Genomic DNA, 18817 nt, shown 5'->3' on the forward strand with positions numbered 1-18817 from the left:
AAGCACTGTCCGGATAAGCGAGGTTGGACTGTAGTACCCAAAACAAATGCACATTTTTAAGTGAAAAATCGTCAAAAACTCATCATAACCCCCCCCCCCCTGCCGACACAAGTGCTAAAATATTATAAGCATCATCCTAGCTTGAGTTTATTTATTGTGCACAACTGAGCACGTATAAACCACAACCTAAATTGTGACAATTCCATAGGGATGCATATCCTCCTAGTAAAAAAAACACAAAACAAAATCTTGATCTAAAACACCGTTATGCAAAAAAAAAAAAACGCTAGCTATTACCATAATCCCACCCGATAAAGCTAATCCTATTTCATTCACCAACTGCTCATAGATTCCCAATTCCCCTTTGACTTCCTGACCGACTGACACAACCGAGCTCAATGCACCATCAGCTCACGATACCACATAAATTTCTCATCTCTGTCGCATAATAAAATATTACCATTAACTTGACATCCACTCTCATCATCATTTCCAATATTATCATGATGACTGAAAATCCCATCTTTATCGCGGGCATCTCTGCATTTTTACCCAAGCTTAAACAAAATTGTAATAATTAAAGAGGAAGATGTGGCAGGCAGGCATATAATGTGGCTGCCCTCATTTCATCTGCGTGTGTACACAGAGCTCAAGTAAGAAATGCTCGTCGCTCGTCTAGCCAGCGATAATGATTTATCTATACGGTCTCCTTTACACTGCATTTATTCATAGGGAGAGCTGTCAACACGGTGGATGGCCAGATAGAGTGTATGTGTGTGTGAGAATGAGACTTTTAAGCTAGCAAGGCAGCTAGCATTGCAGCGATTCACTCACTCCCGTAATGTACATGCTCCTTGTGTAGGTCACAGTAATGGCTTCAATTCTTGTACTAATCAACCTGCCACCAACGTTTAGACTTCGCCTCAGCACTTGAGCTGTCTAAGTGATAACGAAAAGTGCATCTTCACCATCTTCCTCTTTTTAACCTTCCTATAGTATTAAATAGACAAATTTACACAAGTAGCTGATAGCTATGAGCAACTGAAACGCTATCAAAATTCAGTTTATTGTCAAATTTTGCATCTTGCACTTCTTGCATCTTTAATCTAACCTTCCTACATGGTATGGACAAATATTGCACACAATTACTCAGGGATGCCAGTGGCCTGAAGTGACTTTGCAGGAAAAGCCTGAAAAAGTGTGCACATTTGGGCTATAAACGTGTTGATAAGAAATAAAAGTACGAAAATTTGGAGTAACAAAAAGTAGGAAATCAGGCAATTGCCTGAAAACTGACATCCTGAATTACTACATGCGTGTAGTTGATCCACGGAAGCTATGAACAACTAAAATGGTAAAAATATTTTTCACAATAATTCTTTTACCAATGTGAAAGCTCACCTCATAGGAATTAGCTATTGCAAGTGATATCATAAAATGAAATAAATTATGGCAAAAAAAACTTTGTCTCAGAAACATTTGGTCAGAAAGCTATGTGCGGTGTAGATTTTTTGGGGTTTTTTTTGGCTTGTTTTGTTATGGGGTGGGGGTTGTTATTTTTTTGATATGGGAAAACAAGCTACTTCTTCTATTTTTATTTTTTTTTGCATTTTTGGCCCACTTTTGTTGGGGTCAAATATTTATAATTTTTTTTTGACAACTAAAATCCAATTTTACTAACATGCATTTGTCTCTGAGACAAACCTGTTTTTGGTTTTGGCCTAAAGGAGTAAATAATAATTAATTATCAATAAAATAATGTGAATCAATTTCTCTAACTCACGTTTGTCACAACATCCACAAAAAATCAATTTGCACCATAAATACAAGTTCTTTTGAAGTATTTGCAATGGGGCATTCCTTTTATAGCTAACAAATAATTGCCTATATCAGTTTCATATTGTAAACAGGACACACAAATAATACGATCACACAATTGTATTTTTCATACAAACAATTCCCACGTATCAAAATGGATGTATTTTTAAACAATTTTTATTCCCCTGAGGCTCATCTGCATTTCAATAACCACATCCTGCATTGAATTGTGAAAATAAAATGCCATCATATATCTCATATTATTTAAAGATCGTTTTACAATCTACATCTCTACACCTACTCTTTCCCTTCATACATAAAGATACCAAAACAAACAGTAACATGGCATCTCAAGGCTTGGCAAAGTCTAGTGTTTGCTGTTGAGTCGATGACCTTTACAGTGTTTCCATCAGCTTCTCCCACATTCATATGCCTTCAAAATATTAACAACATTATTTTTCATCCACGATTTCGCTACAATTCCACCCCCAGTAGTATAGACTTTTCTTTCATTTGAAGCAACGGAAGAAGTCAGTCTCTAACCTTACCATGCCCTTGGCGTTGTTGTTCAAATGTGAGAAATTATCGGACAGATTTTCTGGTTAATAAATCTGATGGCTTTTCATGAGACACAAAATTGAAATGTGTTTCTCTATTATGATGTGTGTGAGTGGGTGATGACGAGTACAACCCTGTGAACATAATTGCCTTAGGCTCATTGACATTAACATAGTATACATGTTTGATACTAACATAAGACTTTACAATATACATTGTTTGTCTTCGGATCAAATGATCACAATATTTGAGTGTGTTGGCAGGGGAAAAAATCATGACAAGTTGTGAGAGAAATACGTGTGAGTTGTGACAATGTGAAGCACAAATGTTTAATGTTGAATAATGAGTACCTAAAGTTGAACATGAACGGAATGCCTTCATCCACAAAAACTAGCAATATATTTAAAAGTAAAAGTCTCTCCTTTTGCATATGAAATTCTCTACTATTTAAAGTTGTTTCTTGAAATTACATATTTTCACTCAAAGACCCTTGCTCATGTTTTGGAATTCTTGCCAGTTTTCACTTAAAAACCTCTTTCATTTAGTCAATTTATACTATCATGAAATACCTCTTGGTTTATAAAAGTACAGGGCTCCCAGGTTGAAAGCAACCCAGTTCACTCTACATAACCCCAAGCTCACCCATTCACACCATAGATTGAAGTCTAGAATAAACAGCCCCTGCGTTCCAGTCATGCCATCATCTCCGAGATTGGCGCTTATATAATAACTGTGTTTTTAAACCCTAGGCAATTTGCATATCTGTTTAAGGCAATTCCTAATTGCAAATCGGTCAATCAATATTCATTTAGTGGCGTGGTTAACCTTTAGGATGGCATATTTCCCCATTCATACTGTTGGCTTTATTATTTCTACTCAATTTGGTCAGTTTTTGTGGCAAGTCGTTGCTCACGAATTACTTGTATCTATCCTAAGTACAATATTATCACCTTCAAATGTCAAATTTGTCGTCACTCTACAGGAATTGACTTGTATTATGGCCACAAAGATCATGGTCAACACTGTGAGTCGGTCTATTTCTGATACTAGTAATCAAATCAAAATATCTTTCCACAGAAGGCAGTGTACAATTTAAAGCTCTAATGAGGCAACTCATTTTATCTCTGTTATCCATCAGAATCGGGTTCATAGCGCTTCTTGTGATCTCTGCTTTGGTTAGTTCGTATCATCGTCCGTCTCAAAAAAGGAGAATCCATAATTGGGCCAGGAGTGAGTGAGCAGCGTGCAAACGTTAATGACGATGTTTAATTATCGATGGCCCTAAACTCAATAGTCTTCATCTCTCATCATGAGGAGAAATATGATCTAACGCTTGATTAACTATGGGTGTCAGGCAAAACTAAGGAAAATATGCCATCAACATTTTTGATTTTCAAATAACAGAATGCAAGCATGTGTGTATATATCTAGAGCATGTAAATTGGTTCTTTATCAAGTATGTAACTTACCACCTTTAATATAAATGCCCTGGATATATGTCCCTAAGCCAAATGAGGCCACTTCTGGGGTGGTGCATTCATTTTCAATGGAAGTAATAATGCTATCATTAAGATAACAGTCATACTGCATTTGATTAGTTCCATCAGTTCCTGTTGTAAACAAAATGTCAGTTGCTTCTACTAAGTTATCCTTAATAGTTAACTGTAAAAAGTTGGTGTTGGTTCCCCAAGATGAAATATAATTTCTCGAATAATTTCTAGAAAATATACATAGAATTCAGCCTTTTCATTTTAATTTAAGTGAGTGACATCAATTGCTATCTATCTACTGCTGATATGTTCACTGATGAAGTGTTCCCCAAGATGAAATATAATTTCTCGTATAGTATCTATAACATATACATAGAAATCAGCCTTTTCATTGTAATTTAATTGAGTGACATCAATTGCTATCTACTGCTGATATGTACACTGATGAAGTAGCTCTCTAAAAGTCTAAATGCTGATATTTAGGGATATTTTCCCATACCATTTCCCCCTGATATTATTATTAAGTTTTATAGTGCTATAACAAATTCTTAATTTATAATCTTAATTCATAAGATGTTGTTTACTTATGATTAAAATAAAATGCAATTATTCAGACACATTTTTGGAGGAAAAATTATCAAATTGATCATTACCCAAAATTGATCATATCAACAAGAAAACATTACAATTACTGTATTCCATCCAATTAGCACCCTCCCTTAATCAGCGCCCTCTACGGAAATTATCTACTGCAGATTAAAACAACTGCAATTTTTGCAATATTCCAGGGACTGTCTTTTGGAATTTGCAGGAGAGCATTAAATAGCTCTTTTGGAACCTTCCAAGGAGAATTGTTTAGAGCATTTACAATAGAGTGTAAGGAGAGAATAAAGAGAGCTAAAAATCACTCTCCTATATCAGATTTAAGGAGAGCAGTAGAGAGTAATAATGCTCTTGCTCTCCTCAAAAGGCAGTCCCTGATGTTGATTACTTTTGATTAAAATTAAAATGCAATTGAGGCATTTTGGAGGAAAAATTATCAAATTGATCATTACCCAAAATTGATCATATCAACAAGAAAACATGTACAATTACTACATTCCACCTAATTAGCACTCCTTTATCTAATAAGTGTCCTCTACGCAAAATGTTTATGCACCCCTTTTAAATGCACATACAAATAATTGCGGATTAGAACTGCAATTTTTGCAATATTTTGTACTTTTCAAAATAAAATTGAAATTTATTGGTGATTTCTATATCTTTTTTATCCTTAATTTTATTACTGCCCCTAAGCATTTTCCCCTCCCAATAGCATTTACATTTTGCACACCTTTCTTACCAAGTCATTCCATGTTATAGACTTATCCATTGCCACGGTAGAATCTGTAGAATAACAACTTGAAGAGTCTTGACAGGTTGACATTAAGCTTAACAATCCAGCATTTATAATTCATTTGACCATGTTATAATTCAACAAATTCTAACTTCCTGGTTGTCTAGCATGTCCAATGTTATTACTGTATAAGGTTTGTCTCAAAGATTGTGCGCACATTTTTAAAATTGCGCAATTTGGAGAAAAAAATGCAGAATTTTTTTCATATCAAAACTTTTTTTTAAATTTTGTCCAGAAAAATTCGGCGAAAATCAGATTTGTTTCCTCAAAACACTATAAGTTGGGAATAAGTAAGTAAGTAAGTAAATAAATAAATAAATAAATAAATAAATAAATAAATAAATAAATAAATAAATAAATAAATAAATAAATAAATAAATAAATAAATAAATAAATAAATAATCAAACAAACAAACAAACAAACAAACAAACAAACAAACAAACAAACCAACAAACCAACCAAACAAATAAACAAACAAACAAACAAACTTACTTCCTGGTAAATACTATAACCCACTCTCTGATAGCATGCAGTATGGCAGCTTATCATTTAAAAAGATGGCTTCTCAACCTTAACCATCACTCCAATGATGACACCTCTTGTGATCATCCTACCTTCTTATTTACTTGTTATTGCTGTTGTTTATTATCTTTTGATGTGCTGAAAATAAACTTGAACTTGACCTTACACAATGTTAGTATCAACTGTTTTTACTAACTGCATTCTGCATTATGTATTCATTTATTTATGCCTATTTATTTACTGACTTATTTATTTATTTGGTAGATTAGTAAGTAATTAGTAATATTACATGATTCATCGGTTTATTATTGATTGTTGATAACCTGAAAACTTGATTGATTGATCGATTGATATCCATTTCACATATTCCTAGTTTCTATGGAATGTATATGGTCATTTTCACGGTAAAGGGTGTAACTTTGGATTTTTAACATTTTAATCCGTAGTATTCTAATAAAGCCACAGAATTCCATGATTTTTGGCCACATAAGTCATTTAGTTAGCAGCTACCTTGGGTAGCATAATCAGCTTTGGGAGTTACTGCGTTCAGTTTTAGCAGGCTTAATTGTACCTAATATTGCCATTTTGAAAACTATAAAAAACAGTAACATTTTTGTAAAACCCTGTGTTTTCTTCAGTTAGTTCATGGATATTTTTTTTATCCGGAAAGTACAATCATATGTTCAGTAAACATTGCTTTTTTAGATTTAATTGTGAACAGCCCTGTATTTTTGAGAACCGGACTTGATATTTGTCGTTTCGAGGCTTCATTTTCCGTTAACAAATGTTAACAAACTTTGTGGGTGTAGCTTTGGTTCATAATTCTTGGTTATTTCTTCACTTCTTCTTGATTCATAACAGTTGTTATCTTAACTTAAAATGGGTAACAAAAATTAGTCGATTTGCAAGCTTTTAAAATTTTTATAAAATCTTGACTTCAAAGAGCCGTTTTTCCGTTAACTTTTTGAAGCCTCCGAAACAAACTGTTCAGCAAGCTTGTGCAAATATAAATAAAAGAGCTCATCCAATCTATTTATCAAAATGTAGCAAAGTAGATCCTCAAGTGACTTGTTTTTAAAGCGTGGAGATATATATCACCGTTTGAAAATGGGACCCAATACAAACTTTCCGTTAACAATTGAAGCCTCCGAAACAAATGAAGCCTCCAAACAACAATAAGATTAATTATCATCTATGCATATCTAAATTGGTGTTTCATACTGATATCTGCATTGTAATCGTTACTTGATATGTGCAGAATGTCATAAATTAAAAAAAATTTTGATATTATGGTTAATGTTTGAAAAATATACTGATACCCAAAAACCTGTTTCGGAGGCTTCACATGAAAAAAACACCATACTTAACAAATGGGTGAAAAAGTTAACATGCTATAAATCTACAATATCTGCCGCATAGAATCATTGATTCAATACACACAAGAAAATAACAGCTTAGATGATCCCAACAGTGTAAAAAAAAAAAAAACCACTTTTGCAGTGTTTAGCCATTGTTAACATGAAGCCTCCGAAACAAAAAAAAATGACTTGCTGTGATAATTTAATTTTTGTCACAACTGAAATTCAATACTTAGAAGCAAAGCATGAAAATGGGTAATTGTGATATTTTTTACCTATTTTTTTATGTCAACTTGTAGTAGTTAGCCAAATATTTTACTTTTATGATCACCTGTGTTGTTAACTGAAGCCTCCGAAACACAAATCGCTTGAATTGCCAATTCTAAAAAATAACTCCAATTTCTGTGAAACTTGGCTGGGAGGTTCCTTTCATCAAGTAGTATTTGTACATGAAGTTAGACATTCAAATTATTTTAGGAACCCAATTAAAACTTAAAAATATGTTTCAGGTTTGGAAATTTCCATTGTAAATGACACTTGATGTTAAAAATTTTCAAAACTGCAATTACAAACATAGCAAAACATGGTATAAAATTTAACTTATATCTGTTGACTTACTTTGGAATGGGATTTCACATGTATTACAGCTTTCTTGTCATAGTTTTCTGACGTTATGTAAAATACATTTTTTCTTAGATTTTAACCAAAATGTTATGGAAATGTCAAATTTTTTATTAGAAATCAAAAGGTTTAAGCCTTGAAACATTATTTTACTGGAATTTAAGTTGCTTCTATGCATGATTTCAGTAAACAGAAACATATATATGTGGTTTGAAATTTTGACTCTAAAAATCAAAAGTTACACCCTTTACTGTGAAAATGACCATATTTGAATAGCATCGTACATTAGATAAATATCAGTGTTGATTTATTCTATTCAGCAATATCAAGGATTACTATCAAACTTCTCACAGCTAATTATAATTAGTTGGCTTAGTGGTCATGCACTGAGTTTCACAATGGGGAGGTCCCGGGTTCGACTCCTAGCTCTGCCTATTTTTTTTTTTTTCAAGGCAAGGAAATCATTGCAATTTCTGAACTGCTAATTTATTTGGGACGCGATCTGAGCTAGTCCTTTTCTGATGGCTATGTCTCTTCCCTCTGGAATCCAAACCAGGTTCTTGCCCTCTTTCCATACTTAACAATAATTTTGACAATTTTTCTTGGCATACAGTGATTGGATACTTCAAATCTGTAAATAGATGGCAACTGGTAGCATCTTCATTCAAACCATTTTGATTTAAATTTTATTTATATTTGAATTCTTGACCTATAAACCAAACCTAAATCCTAACCAGAACTCAAATGCCAAGTTTTATTACAGAATGTCCCCCCCCCCCTCCTGTATTGCGATACTGACAAGAGAAGTACAAATTCTACTACAGTGTTCATTAGATAAACTCAAGCCAGGCCATTTCCATGGCAACTGGCAACTTGCAAGTCTCTTGACTTTCACACTCGGCTGCAGTGCCATAGACAACGTGTGTGAAGTGCAACGTGTCAAGAGACAATTTTAATGCCCAATTTGCATCGCTCTGATCCAAAATCCCTCAAACGTGCATTTTTGCAAGAAGGGAAGACAGAACGCGTAGCGAGGACGATGGATTTCTAGCTATGTTGCTAATCTTTTCGGAGATGTGAAGTCATGCCTGGCTTGATATGAAAGGACATAAATTGTAGTGTTTCCTTAGTTAAAAGCACATTTAACCATTAAGTCATGTTTCACCATTACAAGCAGCCAAGCGTAAAATGGCAAATGTACAAATTTCACCTTCACCCGTAAAGTTTGATAAAATACAATTTACTGGCCATTTGCATTTTACAAACCATTTATACTATTAATATATTAGTTTAAATATAATAGGGTGTCTCCTACTCCATGAACGCCACAAAAAGAACATGCACGGGCAGTACAGCCCATTTACGAAAGCTTAACTTATGCACTATTACAAAATACAAAGCTTAAATGCCTGATCTAGGTTACCCAACACACAAATTTAAAATAAAAATAAAAATATGATTTTAATGTCCATATAAATTGATTTTAATGTCCATATAAATTCAGATGAAAACAAAACAGCATTGTAGCTTATACTCAAATACTCGCATATAAAGGTCTATGGACCTACTTTAACCTGGGCAGACTCCTTATGTAACTGCCTTAGAGAGGCCTCCTATCACTCTCAGATAGCCAAAACCTGGCTATTCCCACCGGGATAGTCACCATCTAACTGTACAAGTGTATTTCTTACAAGAAATGCAAGTGCAGTGCAGTTTAACCTGGCCCTGTTTTTTTCTAGCAATGGAGTCATTGGCACACACATTATAGGTATGTCATCAGTGTATGAAGTGTCTAAGGACAACCTGTACCATGAGGACCCATCTCTCTATGGCTGAAGCTTCCATTATATCACATTCATTTCATAATTGGTTCAAGTGCTTTTAGGAAATCTTAATGCAAGTGGTATGCTCTACAGTACTTCACTTTTCAAGAGATTAAAATATCAAGGCCATATTTGAAATAACACTTGAGGTATATTTGGTCAAACCCAATTGCAAGCGATGCGAGTCCAAAATGGTTGTGACAAAACATACCGGTACTTAAAAAAAGTAACATTTTGCAATACATAATCAGTTTGGGGATACTTTTGAAAAATATCTTTCACTTTCGGGGGTACTTTTGAAAAACATCTTTCACTTTGGGGGGCTACTTGTGGGGCACGTTGGTGCAGCGGAATGGGCTCTGCAATGTAATCGGGGATTGCGAGTTCGAGCCCTGGCGGTGCCATCGTGTTGTGCTCTTGAGCAGGGCGCTGTACCTTACTTGCCTCTCTCTACCCAGGGATGAAATGCGGAGCTGTTATGAATATTGTCCACTGAGCACCGCCCATACCTTGGGCATTGTATGGCAGCTGACATATTCTAACGACAACGGAACAAATGCAAAGTGCTTTGGCACATGTGAAAGGGGCTGTATAAATACCAACATTTTTACTTTCGGGATTTCGGGGGCTATTGTGAGCCACAAGCCTCAAAATAAGTTTTCTTTCAAGAGCTACTTTCTATTAAAAATCGCCCCCGTAATTTAATTTTCAAGGGCTGTTTGGGATATTTGCCATCATTTTCGCCCTTACCTATTGGTGTCAAAACTGGGTCATCTCTTTCTGATCAAACCATTACTTACCTCTATACTAAAATATCCTCTATCAACATAATCGCCTAGAAACAGGTAACGTGTGTGTGATGGGTTGCCGCCGACTTCAAACAGTTTCATTAGATCATAGAATTGTCCGTGGATATCTCCACATACTAAAAAAAAAAAAAACGAAATACAAGACAGCAGAATTAGCATTTGGATCTCCACTAGTATGTAATGTAAGCCTACACAAAATGTATGAAAGTAAGACATTTTTTATCAGAAAATATTAGCAGCTTGTATCGCAATTTTTCCCCAATCCAATATGTTGCGAGTTGTGTTCCATTATCAAGCAGAGTCTTATTTCTGGTTCATTCACCCATACTAACAATACCAGTGCCTGAAAAGCCTATGGCCAGTCTGGATGGTCAGAGAGTTCATAAACCCAGTCAGGATGATATTTTCCATTGGGTGTTGAGGTCCTAGCTTTACCTCTTACCCATTTCTAGGAATACAGTACTTGTGAAAAAGCTATCTTTTTTTGAATTACCCAATACCCATAGCTACAGGTTTCCTGAAATAAATCCATTTCTAATATTTGCTGCTTGATGGCTGTCCCCCCCCTTCCAATTGACCATAAGAAAGGAAAAATCAGACAGTCCGAATACTACTCCAGGTAGTCACCAATGCATAATATGAACTCCTGTGGGGTTTTTTTGCTATCGGAGGGAAAGAACAAACAAAAAGGAGAGAAAATGAACAAAATTGTCACTTGGTACCCCCGGTATTCAAACCTTAAGACCCCTTGTGTGCCAACCACAGAATCACTGACTGGTAGTCACAGGGGTTTTGCTGGCCTGGCCAACGACTCCTTGCGTGTATATGAGGGCATCACATGGGATACATGCATGCGCAGTGGTTTTTCCTTGTTGGAATTGTTGGATTTGTATATTTTAGGGTTATGGAGTTTTCTAAAAAAACAGACCTATTTAGGAACCTGCATGAATATTTAGGGATGCCTCATAATATGGGCAGAAAAATCCACGAATATCCACAAAGTACTGCCATCCCTGTACATTTTATACATGTATTGTTATTTGGTTACTTGCAGTCAACTTTGCAGTTGCAACATGCTTCAAGAACCATGGGTAACCAATAACTTAATATGGAAACTTGATTCTTTGTGGTTGGATACAATAATCAATTATCTAACCACACTTCACACATTGTTGTCATTAATTATCTATTTAGCTACCTACACATGTCATCAAGGTGAAAACAAATAGGGCACCACTAAGGTGAATGTACTTTGACCAAGCAGTGTTGTTTTATGACAATCACTGAAATCAGGTTAGCTCTATTAGTTTAAGGCACCAGACTCTAGTATTTCTGTGTTTGTTTGAGCAGTAATGTTCAGCCGATGCGGAATGTTCTCTTCAAAATTTGAGCTAGCTTGACAGGAGTTTACTGCTGATTGTCCTCATTATCCTTTACAAAGAGAAATAAAATTGGACAGTTGGTACGCTAGGGTCCAGGGTGTGACAGTTCATTTTGCCAGGTAATGTGCATTCAGGCAAGGGCGGATCCAGGACTGCTTCCCCGGGGTGCTTTAAAAAATCACAAACAAGTAAAAAATGGGCGCGAAGCGGGCATCGCGTTGCGCTTGCGCGCCGCAGGGGGGTGTCTGAGGGGGGATGTGCCCCCCTCAGAAGTAAGAAACTTTTGAAAAATGAAGACCTAATTGAAGCCATTTGGTGGACCATTTTGTCACTATAGAGTGTGTACATTTTGTTTGAGCATGTTGAAAAAGCCGAAAATTTGTGAAATGATGGGACATGAAGCCTTTCGTGGACAAGTTTCCCCTATTGTTATAGGCCTATATATTGTTTTAAAACAAATTAATTTTGAAAGCAGAAGCGAAATGGCCACTTGTTTATGCACTACTGAGGGGGTGTCTGAGGGGGATGTGTCCCCCCCTCTGAAGTTGGAAATTTTGCAAAATGAAGACCTTGAAGCGATTTGGTGGACCATTTTGGCATTATTGGTGTGTACAATTTAAGTTTGAAAAAGCCGAAAATGTGTGATATGACGGGCCATGAAGCCTTTCGCTTCCCTATTGTTGTAGGCCTATAAATTGTTTTTAAACATAAATGAGCAGAAATGAAAATGGCCACTTATTTATCCAGTACGAAAGGGGGTGTCTGAGGGGTGATATTCCCCCTCAGAAGTTGGACAATTTTGCAAACTGAATACCTAATTGAAGCGATTTGGTGGACCATTTTGGTATTATTATTGTGTAAAATATTTTAGTTTGAAAAAGCCGAAAATTTGTGAATGACGGCCCGTCCATGAAGTTTTTCCTATTATTGTAGTGACTTTGGTGACAAAATGTGATAGGCCCTGCGGGCCCGCAGTAATTTTCAAATGCTTTTGGTACGAGGTCCGCCTTCAAGCAATGCCTAAAAATTGCTGGCCCATATTATAGGGCCTACTTCGATCGAACCGACTCTGCGGTTTTTAGGCATGAACCTCAATTATAACTCAATTACGTGCAAGTTAACCTTTCTCTCCTCCTTTTCTCCATTTTCTCTCTCTTTTCTCCTTTTTTAGCTTTTCCCCTTTCTCTTCTCTTCTCTCATTTCCTTTTTTGTGGGAAGAGGGCCCTTCAAATCGCGCCTGCTGTAAAGTAAGTGACCAATACGGAAGGGGCTGCATCCCCTGCCTAGGGAAATTTTGCATTTCTGAACTCAATTCGCGCGATTTGGTGCATACTTTTTCCTTTCTTTCTTTCTCTCTTTTCTCTTGTGATTCATACCCCGGGGTGCTGCAGCCACCAAAGCACCCCCCCTGGATCCGCGCTTGCATTCAGGTAGGGCCAACATTTAGAGCCGCATCACTGAATGTTGCTAAATGATTTATAGAGCAACTTCAGAATCATACTGATTATGTTATGAAATGTTTACATTCATGATACTGCATGCATTGTAATGTGAACATTTAATAAATAAAACAACCCTTGTGGCTTTCATTTTGCAATATAATATTAGCCTAGTGTAAATAACAATTTAACAAAAATAAAATAAAGATGGCATGAATACCTACAAAAATAAATGAACTAATGAAGCAACCATTATCCTTTTAGTAGACTTCCAACTCTATCATCATTACATCATCAACATTCCTACTATTTCTACTATGTATTCCTAAGCTTGGCCCTTCATGACCTACAGACATACAGGGTGTATCAAAATGATTGGTACCGAAAACTTCTTATTTTTGCCGAATTTTTTACTATTTTTTGTGCCAGTTTGGGGTTAATTGTTTAAATATTTGTAATTGTAGTAGTTTTATCTTCTCTAAGAATTTTAGATCATAAAGATAGCACATTCTATTTAGAAGTTACATGATTCTAAAGGAAAGTAGGTGTTTTTGCACTTTTCGTCGTAACGCAAGATCAGTAGCGCACCATTTTCAAAGCTTTGTGAGGATGATATGTTGAAAATCATGGAAATGTTTAATATTTTCCTTCCCTATTTATTCATTCATAATATATTTAAATGTTATAATCAATATTTATTGGTTGAGAGTAATATTATTGACTTGAATAATTTAGGTGGGGTGAAAGGCGGTAATTAGTCTAGCTTGAGCGTGGCTAGACTCTTGAATCCAGTAGTTACACAGCCGTGGCGTTAGTCACGGCTGTTTCTTTTTTCTTACAGGTTCTTTTTTATGTCAGGCGGATTTATCCGCCTGATATACTGTGAAGCTCTCAAATCTTCTTTCTTCTTTAGTAGAACCAAAAATTGCTACTAGTGCCAGATGCTTGGACCAATGTTGACCAAACTTGGCCACAAGAAGCACTGACCCAAGCTTAATATAACTCCTACACAGATAGGGGTCAAAGGTCATGTAAGGGTTATTAGGGGTCATTTTGTGAAAATCTTAAAATGCTACTGCTCCTTTAAATGACATGCTACGACCACCAAACATGGTCAGCAAGAACCGCTGGCCCAAGCTTCAAATAAGTTGTACCACAGATTGGGGTCAAAGTTCATGTAAGGCTTAATAGGGTCATTTTGTGAAAATATTTGCGTGAAATGTAATGAAGCAGCTATCATTAGAGGCAGCAACCTTGTGCAGGGAAACAGCTATTTGATAACAAGAGATAAGCATATAGTTTCGTTGCATGCTTGGGCATGTCTACTGGTGTGGTTTTAAGTTTCCACTTGAGGAAAATTAACAGTAAATATTGTGCTGCTATTTTGATAATAAGAGGTAAGAGTTGTTAGGTTTGGAAATTATGCTATCCCATGATGCATTTATGAAAATACACACTAAAGGTTTGGAAATGATGCTATCCCATGATGCATTTATGAAAATACACACTAAAGGTATGTGATAAATGCTATATAGTTGCTTGTGCGGTGGGGATGGTGGTCAAATTATATTCCTTCCCATGATGCATTTATGAAAATCAATACATACACACTAAGGCTATATGGTAAATGCTATATAGCAATAATGGTGAATACCAGTACTCGGGTTTGTGGGGGCGGGCAAATTTTGAAATTTGTCCGATTGGGCTAAAACTTATATATAATAATCATAAGGGGATCATGAAACATCAGCTATGGTCATCCAAGGTCAAATGTTACAGCTGCTCGATGGAGCAGTAACTCTGGGGAAATGATCCCTGACACTTGGGGAGTATGTAACCGCAAAGGTCATGTGAGGTCAAAGGTCAGGTCAAATTTGAAGTTGCTCCGATAGTGCTGTAACTTCGGGAAAATGGTCCCTGACAATTGGAGAGTATGAAACCACAAAGGTCATGCGAGGTCAAAGGTCAGGTCAAAAAGTCATCGCCTGACATTCGTGGCTCGTGAGCCACAGTAGCTCTAGTTCTTTCTTTCTTCTTCTTCTTCTTCTTTCTGCCGACCACTACATTTGCTCTAGCACTTACATGCTTACACCTATTTTAACCTAACTTGGTCACAACCATCATTGACCATGCCCCTACATGTAATATGAAACTCGTGGGGTCAAAGGTCACGCAGGGGTCATAGGAGTCAAAAACGGGATTTTAACTCAAAATGCTTCTTCTCTCACAGATTACGTGGGACAGTGACACCACTCGCACACATGCATTGTTATTATCTTGTGTCTATGGGGTCCTCACAGATTTGGGGTCAAAGGTCATTAAGGGGTCACTTCCGTATAAAACGAAAAAACTTCAAATTTTTTTATTTGCTAAGAAAAACATAGGACAGTATCGGTATGTTCACACATAAACTGTAGTTACCCTGTGTATATGTGGTATTTTTTAATTTAGGGTCAAAGGTCATTAAGGGGCCACTTCCGGTATAAAACGAAATACCTTTAAAATGCTTCTTCTCCCACAAATTACGTAGGACAGTGACACCACTTGCACACATGAATTGTTATTACCCAGTGTCTATGGGGTCCTCACAGATTTGGGGTCAAAGGTCATTAAGGGGTCACTTCGGTATAAAACAAAAACCTTCAAAAATGTTTATTTGCTAAGAAAAACATAGGACAGTAACGGTATGTTAATACATGAATTGTTGTTACCCAATTCATATGTGGTATTTTTTTATTTCGGGTCAAAGGTCATTAAGGGGTCACTTCCGGCCTGAGAGAAAAAACCTTCAAAATGCCCCTTCTGCCACAAATAACATAGCAAAGTGATGCCACATGCACCCATGCATTGACATTAGCCAATGTCTATGGGGTTTTCATATATTTTGGGGTCAAAGGTCATTGGGGGTTACAACACGGCTGTGTTTGTGGTCTTAGACCACAGCTAAGTCTAGTTTCTTTCTTCTTCTTCTTCTTTCTGTCAACATTTGATATAATTTGCTCTAGCTCCTTCATTATTTGACCGATTATGACCAAACTTGCGCACAAGCTCTACTACCCCAGCTTTTACATTTGACATGACCCATTTGGGGTCAAGCGTCACGCATTAGTAATTTTGGCTAAAAATGAGAAAAAAAAAAAAAATGCTTCTTCTCCTACAGATTACATGGTTCAGTATTGAGATTTGCACATTGACCTTGGCTATAGCCGGGGCCTATGGGGTCCTCACAGATTTGGGGTCAAATGTCATTAAGGGGGGATTTGCGGTACATAACCAAATACCTTCAAAATGCTTCTTTTGCTACAGATTATATAGTGCGGAGATGGGACTGATACATATTCATTGACTTAAGCTGGTGTCTATGGGGTCCACAGATTTTGAGTTCAAGGTCATACAGGGGGCAAAAATGGTTTATTACTGAAATCACTTTAAAATTCAATATTTTCTGCATATTACGTGCTGTGATCATCAGAATAATGCCAAAAGGGCTCTAGCATTATGTTCATATATACGATTGTAATCAGATTTGGCTTAAACATGGAGGAGGGGTCTGTTTTGGGGTCAAAAGGGGTAAAATTCTATTTAAAGTGTGTCCAATTTAAATGAAAATTAGTATATGTGATCTTGATATGATTCAAAATATATTGGAGGTCATTTCAAGGTCACCAGAGGTCAACGAAAGGTCAAAAGGGTCAAATTCTAATATTTGTCCAATTTAGATGAAAATTAGTATATGTGATCTTGATATGATTCAAAATATATTGGAGGTCAATTCAAGGTCACCAGAGGTCAACTAAAGGTCAAAAGGGGTCAAATTACAAAGTTTAATCAATTTGAATGAAAATTAGTATATGTTATGTGGATATGATGCAAAATATGGTGAAGGTCATTTCAAGGTCATCAGATGTCATTTCAAGGTCACGGCTAGACTTCGCAGCCTTACTAAGGATGCAATATATCTAGTTTAAATTGTATTATTGAGATTACTAAGTAGATGGTGCGGCAGAATGGCTATAGACTGTAGACAGTGTAGGTTAGTTTAGACCTGGTAAAAGTTATTGGAATGGCTCCACAGTATTCCACACCTCAGTGTGCATTCATAGTTAAGAATCACTGGTCGACACGAAGCTATGGAGAAGTGCAGAGAAGATTTAGGAAACAGTTTCTAAGAGCAAGGCGTATCCCATGCAAACATGCTATAACTTGCAATGCTTCAAAATTTGATATGGGCAGTTAGAATGGATCCATCCCAGGTGTTAAGTTCTTTCAAGATAGGGCTTCACCTCACACTGCCAGAGTCGCAAGGCGGGGACTTCATGAACTATCTTTCTAAAAGCATGTGTAAAGCAATTTTATGTTATGTATACTGAGGTGAGATATTGAAGAGTATGTATGCAATAAATGGTTCAAGCAGTGAACCTATTCATCTTGTGTTGTGTAAGGCAAACCATGATTACGTCAATCTTCGTTTAAATGACATTAGCTCCCAGATGCATCAACCTATCAACTTCAGATTAATAGATCAATAAGTTAACATATGCCCCTTTCTATTTATAGTACAAAAACTATATTAATTAGCAATTTTATATTTTTGATATATTTTTGAAAATGTCACATAGCCCGGTACCAATCATTTTGATACACCCTGTATCAGTCCTTACAGCATGTACAGGGAAGAGGTACATATTTTCACCCTGGCTTAATATTGTATCCATTTCTAGGCAGGCATGCTGTACATTTAGTCCATTTACATTGTAAACCTGATACATACAAAGTACCGGTACTGAAGAAGAACCATCACTAGGATCAAAATTAAGCTCATCTATCAGTGCATAGTTCTTTAACCCTAGTATACTTGTGCACTCATAGCAGGACCTTTGATTGTACGTTGTGAGTACAGAAACTAATACACCACAACTTGACGTCAATGTTGGTTAAGGGGGGGGGGGGAATTACTGAACTGTGTACGGGACTGTGTATTAGGCATGAGATTATTTGGGTGCAATCCCCAGATTTACCTCGGAGTCAAATGTGAAGACATTGCTTACAAATCACAGACAATACTGCTCCATGAGCCAAGTTTTCTGAGAATATCACTTGTACATAATGTACTACAGCTGCTAGAAATTATGCAATGGGGCTGTGCACATCAGATATCAAGTTCGACAAACCCAGTTGATAATAATCAAAGTTTTGGGTTTTATTCAGAATCAGATGGTAGTCTTGATGATATTGCGTTAGAATTTCAGAGAGAAGCTGCAAGTCGGTTCTTGCTAAGATTATCACAAAAAGATTGGCATTCTTAGTATTAAAGTAGATTTTCTTTATGATCTATTTATTTACTACACCCACCAGTTCCACTTGAGCGAGAGGATGCTGGGTTTCACCCCAAAGACATTACGTGTGTTAGTGGATGCCTATATCACACAGGTCTCAAAGTGGTAATTTTCAGGCGAATAATTTTTTGTGTGATTAGAATTTCGAACATTTGCATTTCATTTGCAAATTTCATGATTTCTACAGATCTAGGCTTACACTCTAAATAAATGTTTTCTCGAGTTATTAATTCCACGCTATTTAGCACTAGCAGCATGTGAAAA

The 18817-nt window shown here is 36.3% G+C and overlaps 1 protein-coding gene across 1 annotated transcript in view; it reads right to left on the bottom strand.

Moving 5' to 3' along the window:
• The window catches only part of LOC140171244 (protein phosphatase 3 catalytic subunit alpha-like), a 182946-nt gene that overhangs the window by 130053 nt on the left and 34076 nt on the right, over positions 1-18817 (bottom strand). Inside the window, 1 exon segment of the mRNA XM_072194473.1 lies at positions 10388-10512. Coding sequence (XP_072050574.1) covers positions 10388-10512 — 125 coding nt within the window.

The sequence above is a fragment of the Amphiura filiformis genome, chromosome 15 (genome assembly GCF_039555335.1).
Source record: "Amphiura filiformis chromosome 15, Afil_fr2py, whole genome shotgun sequence".
NCBI lineage: Eukaryota > Metazoa > Echinodermata > Ophiuroidea > Amphilepidida > Amphiuridae > Amphiura > Amphiura filiformis.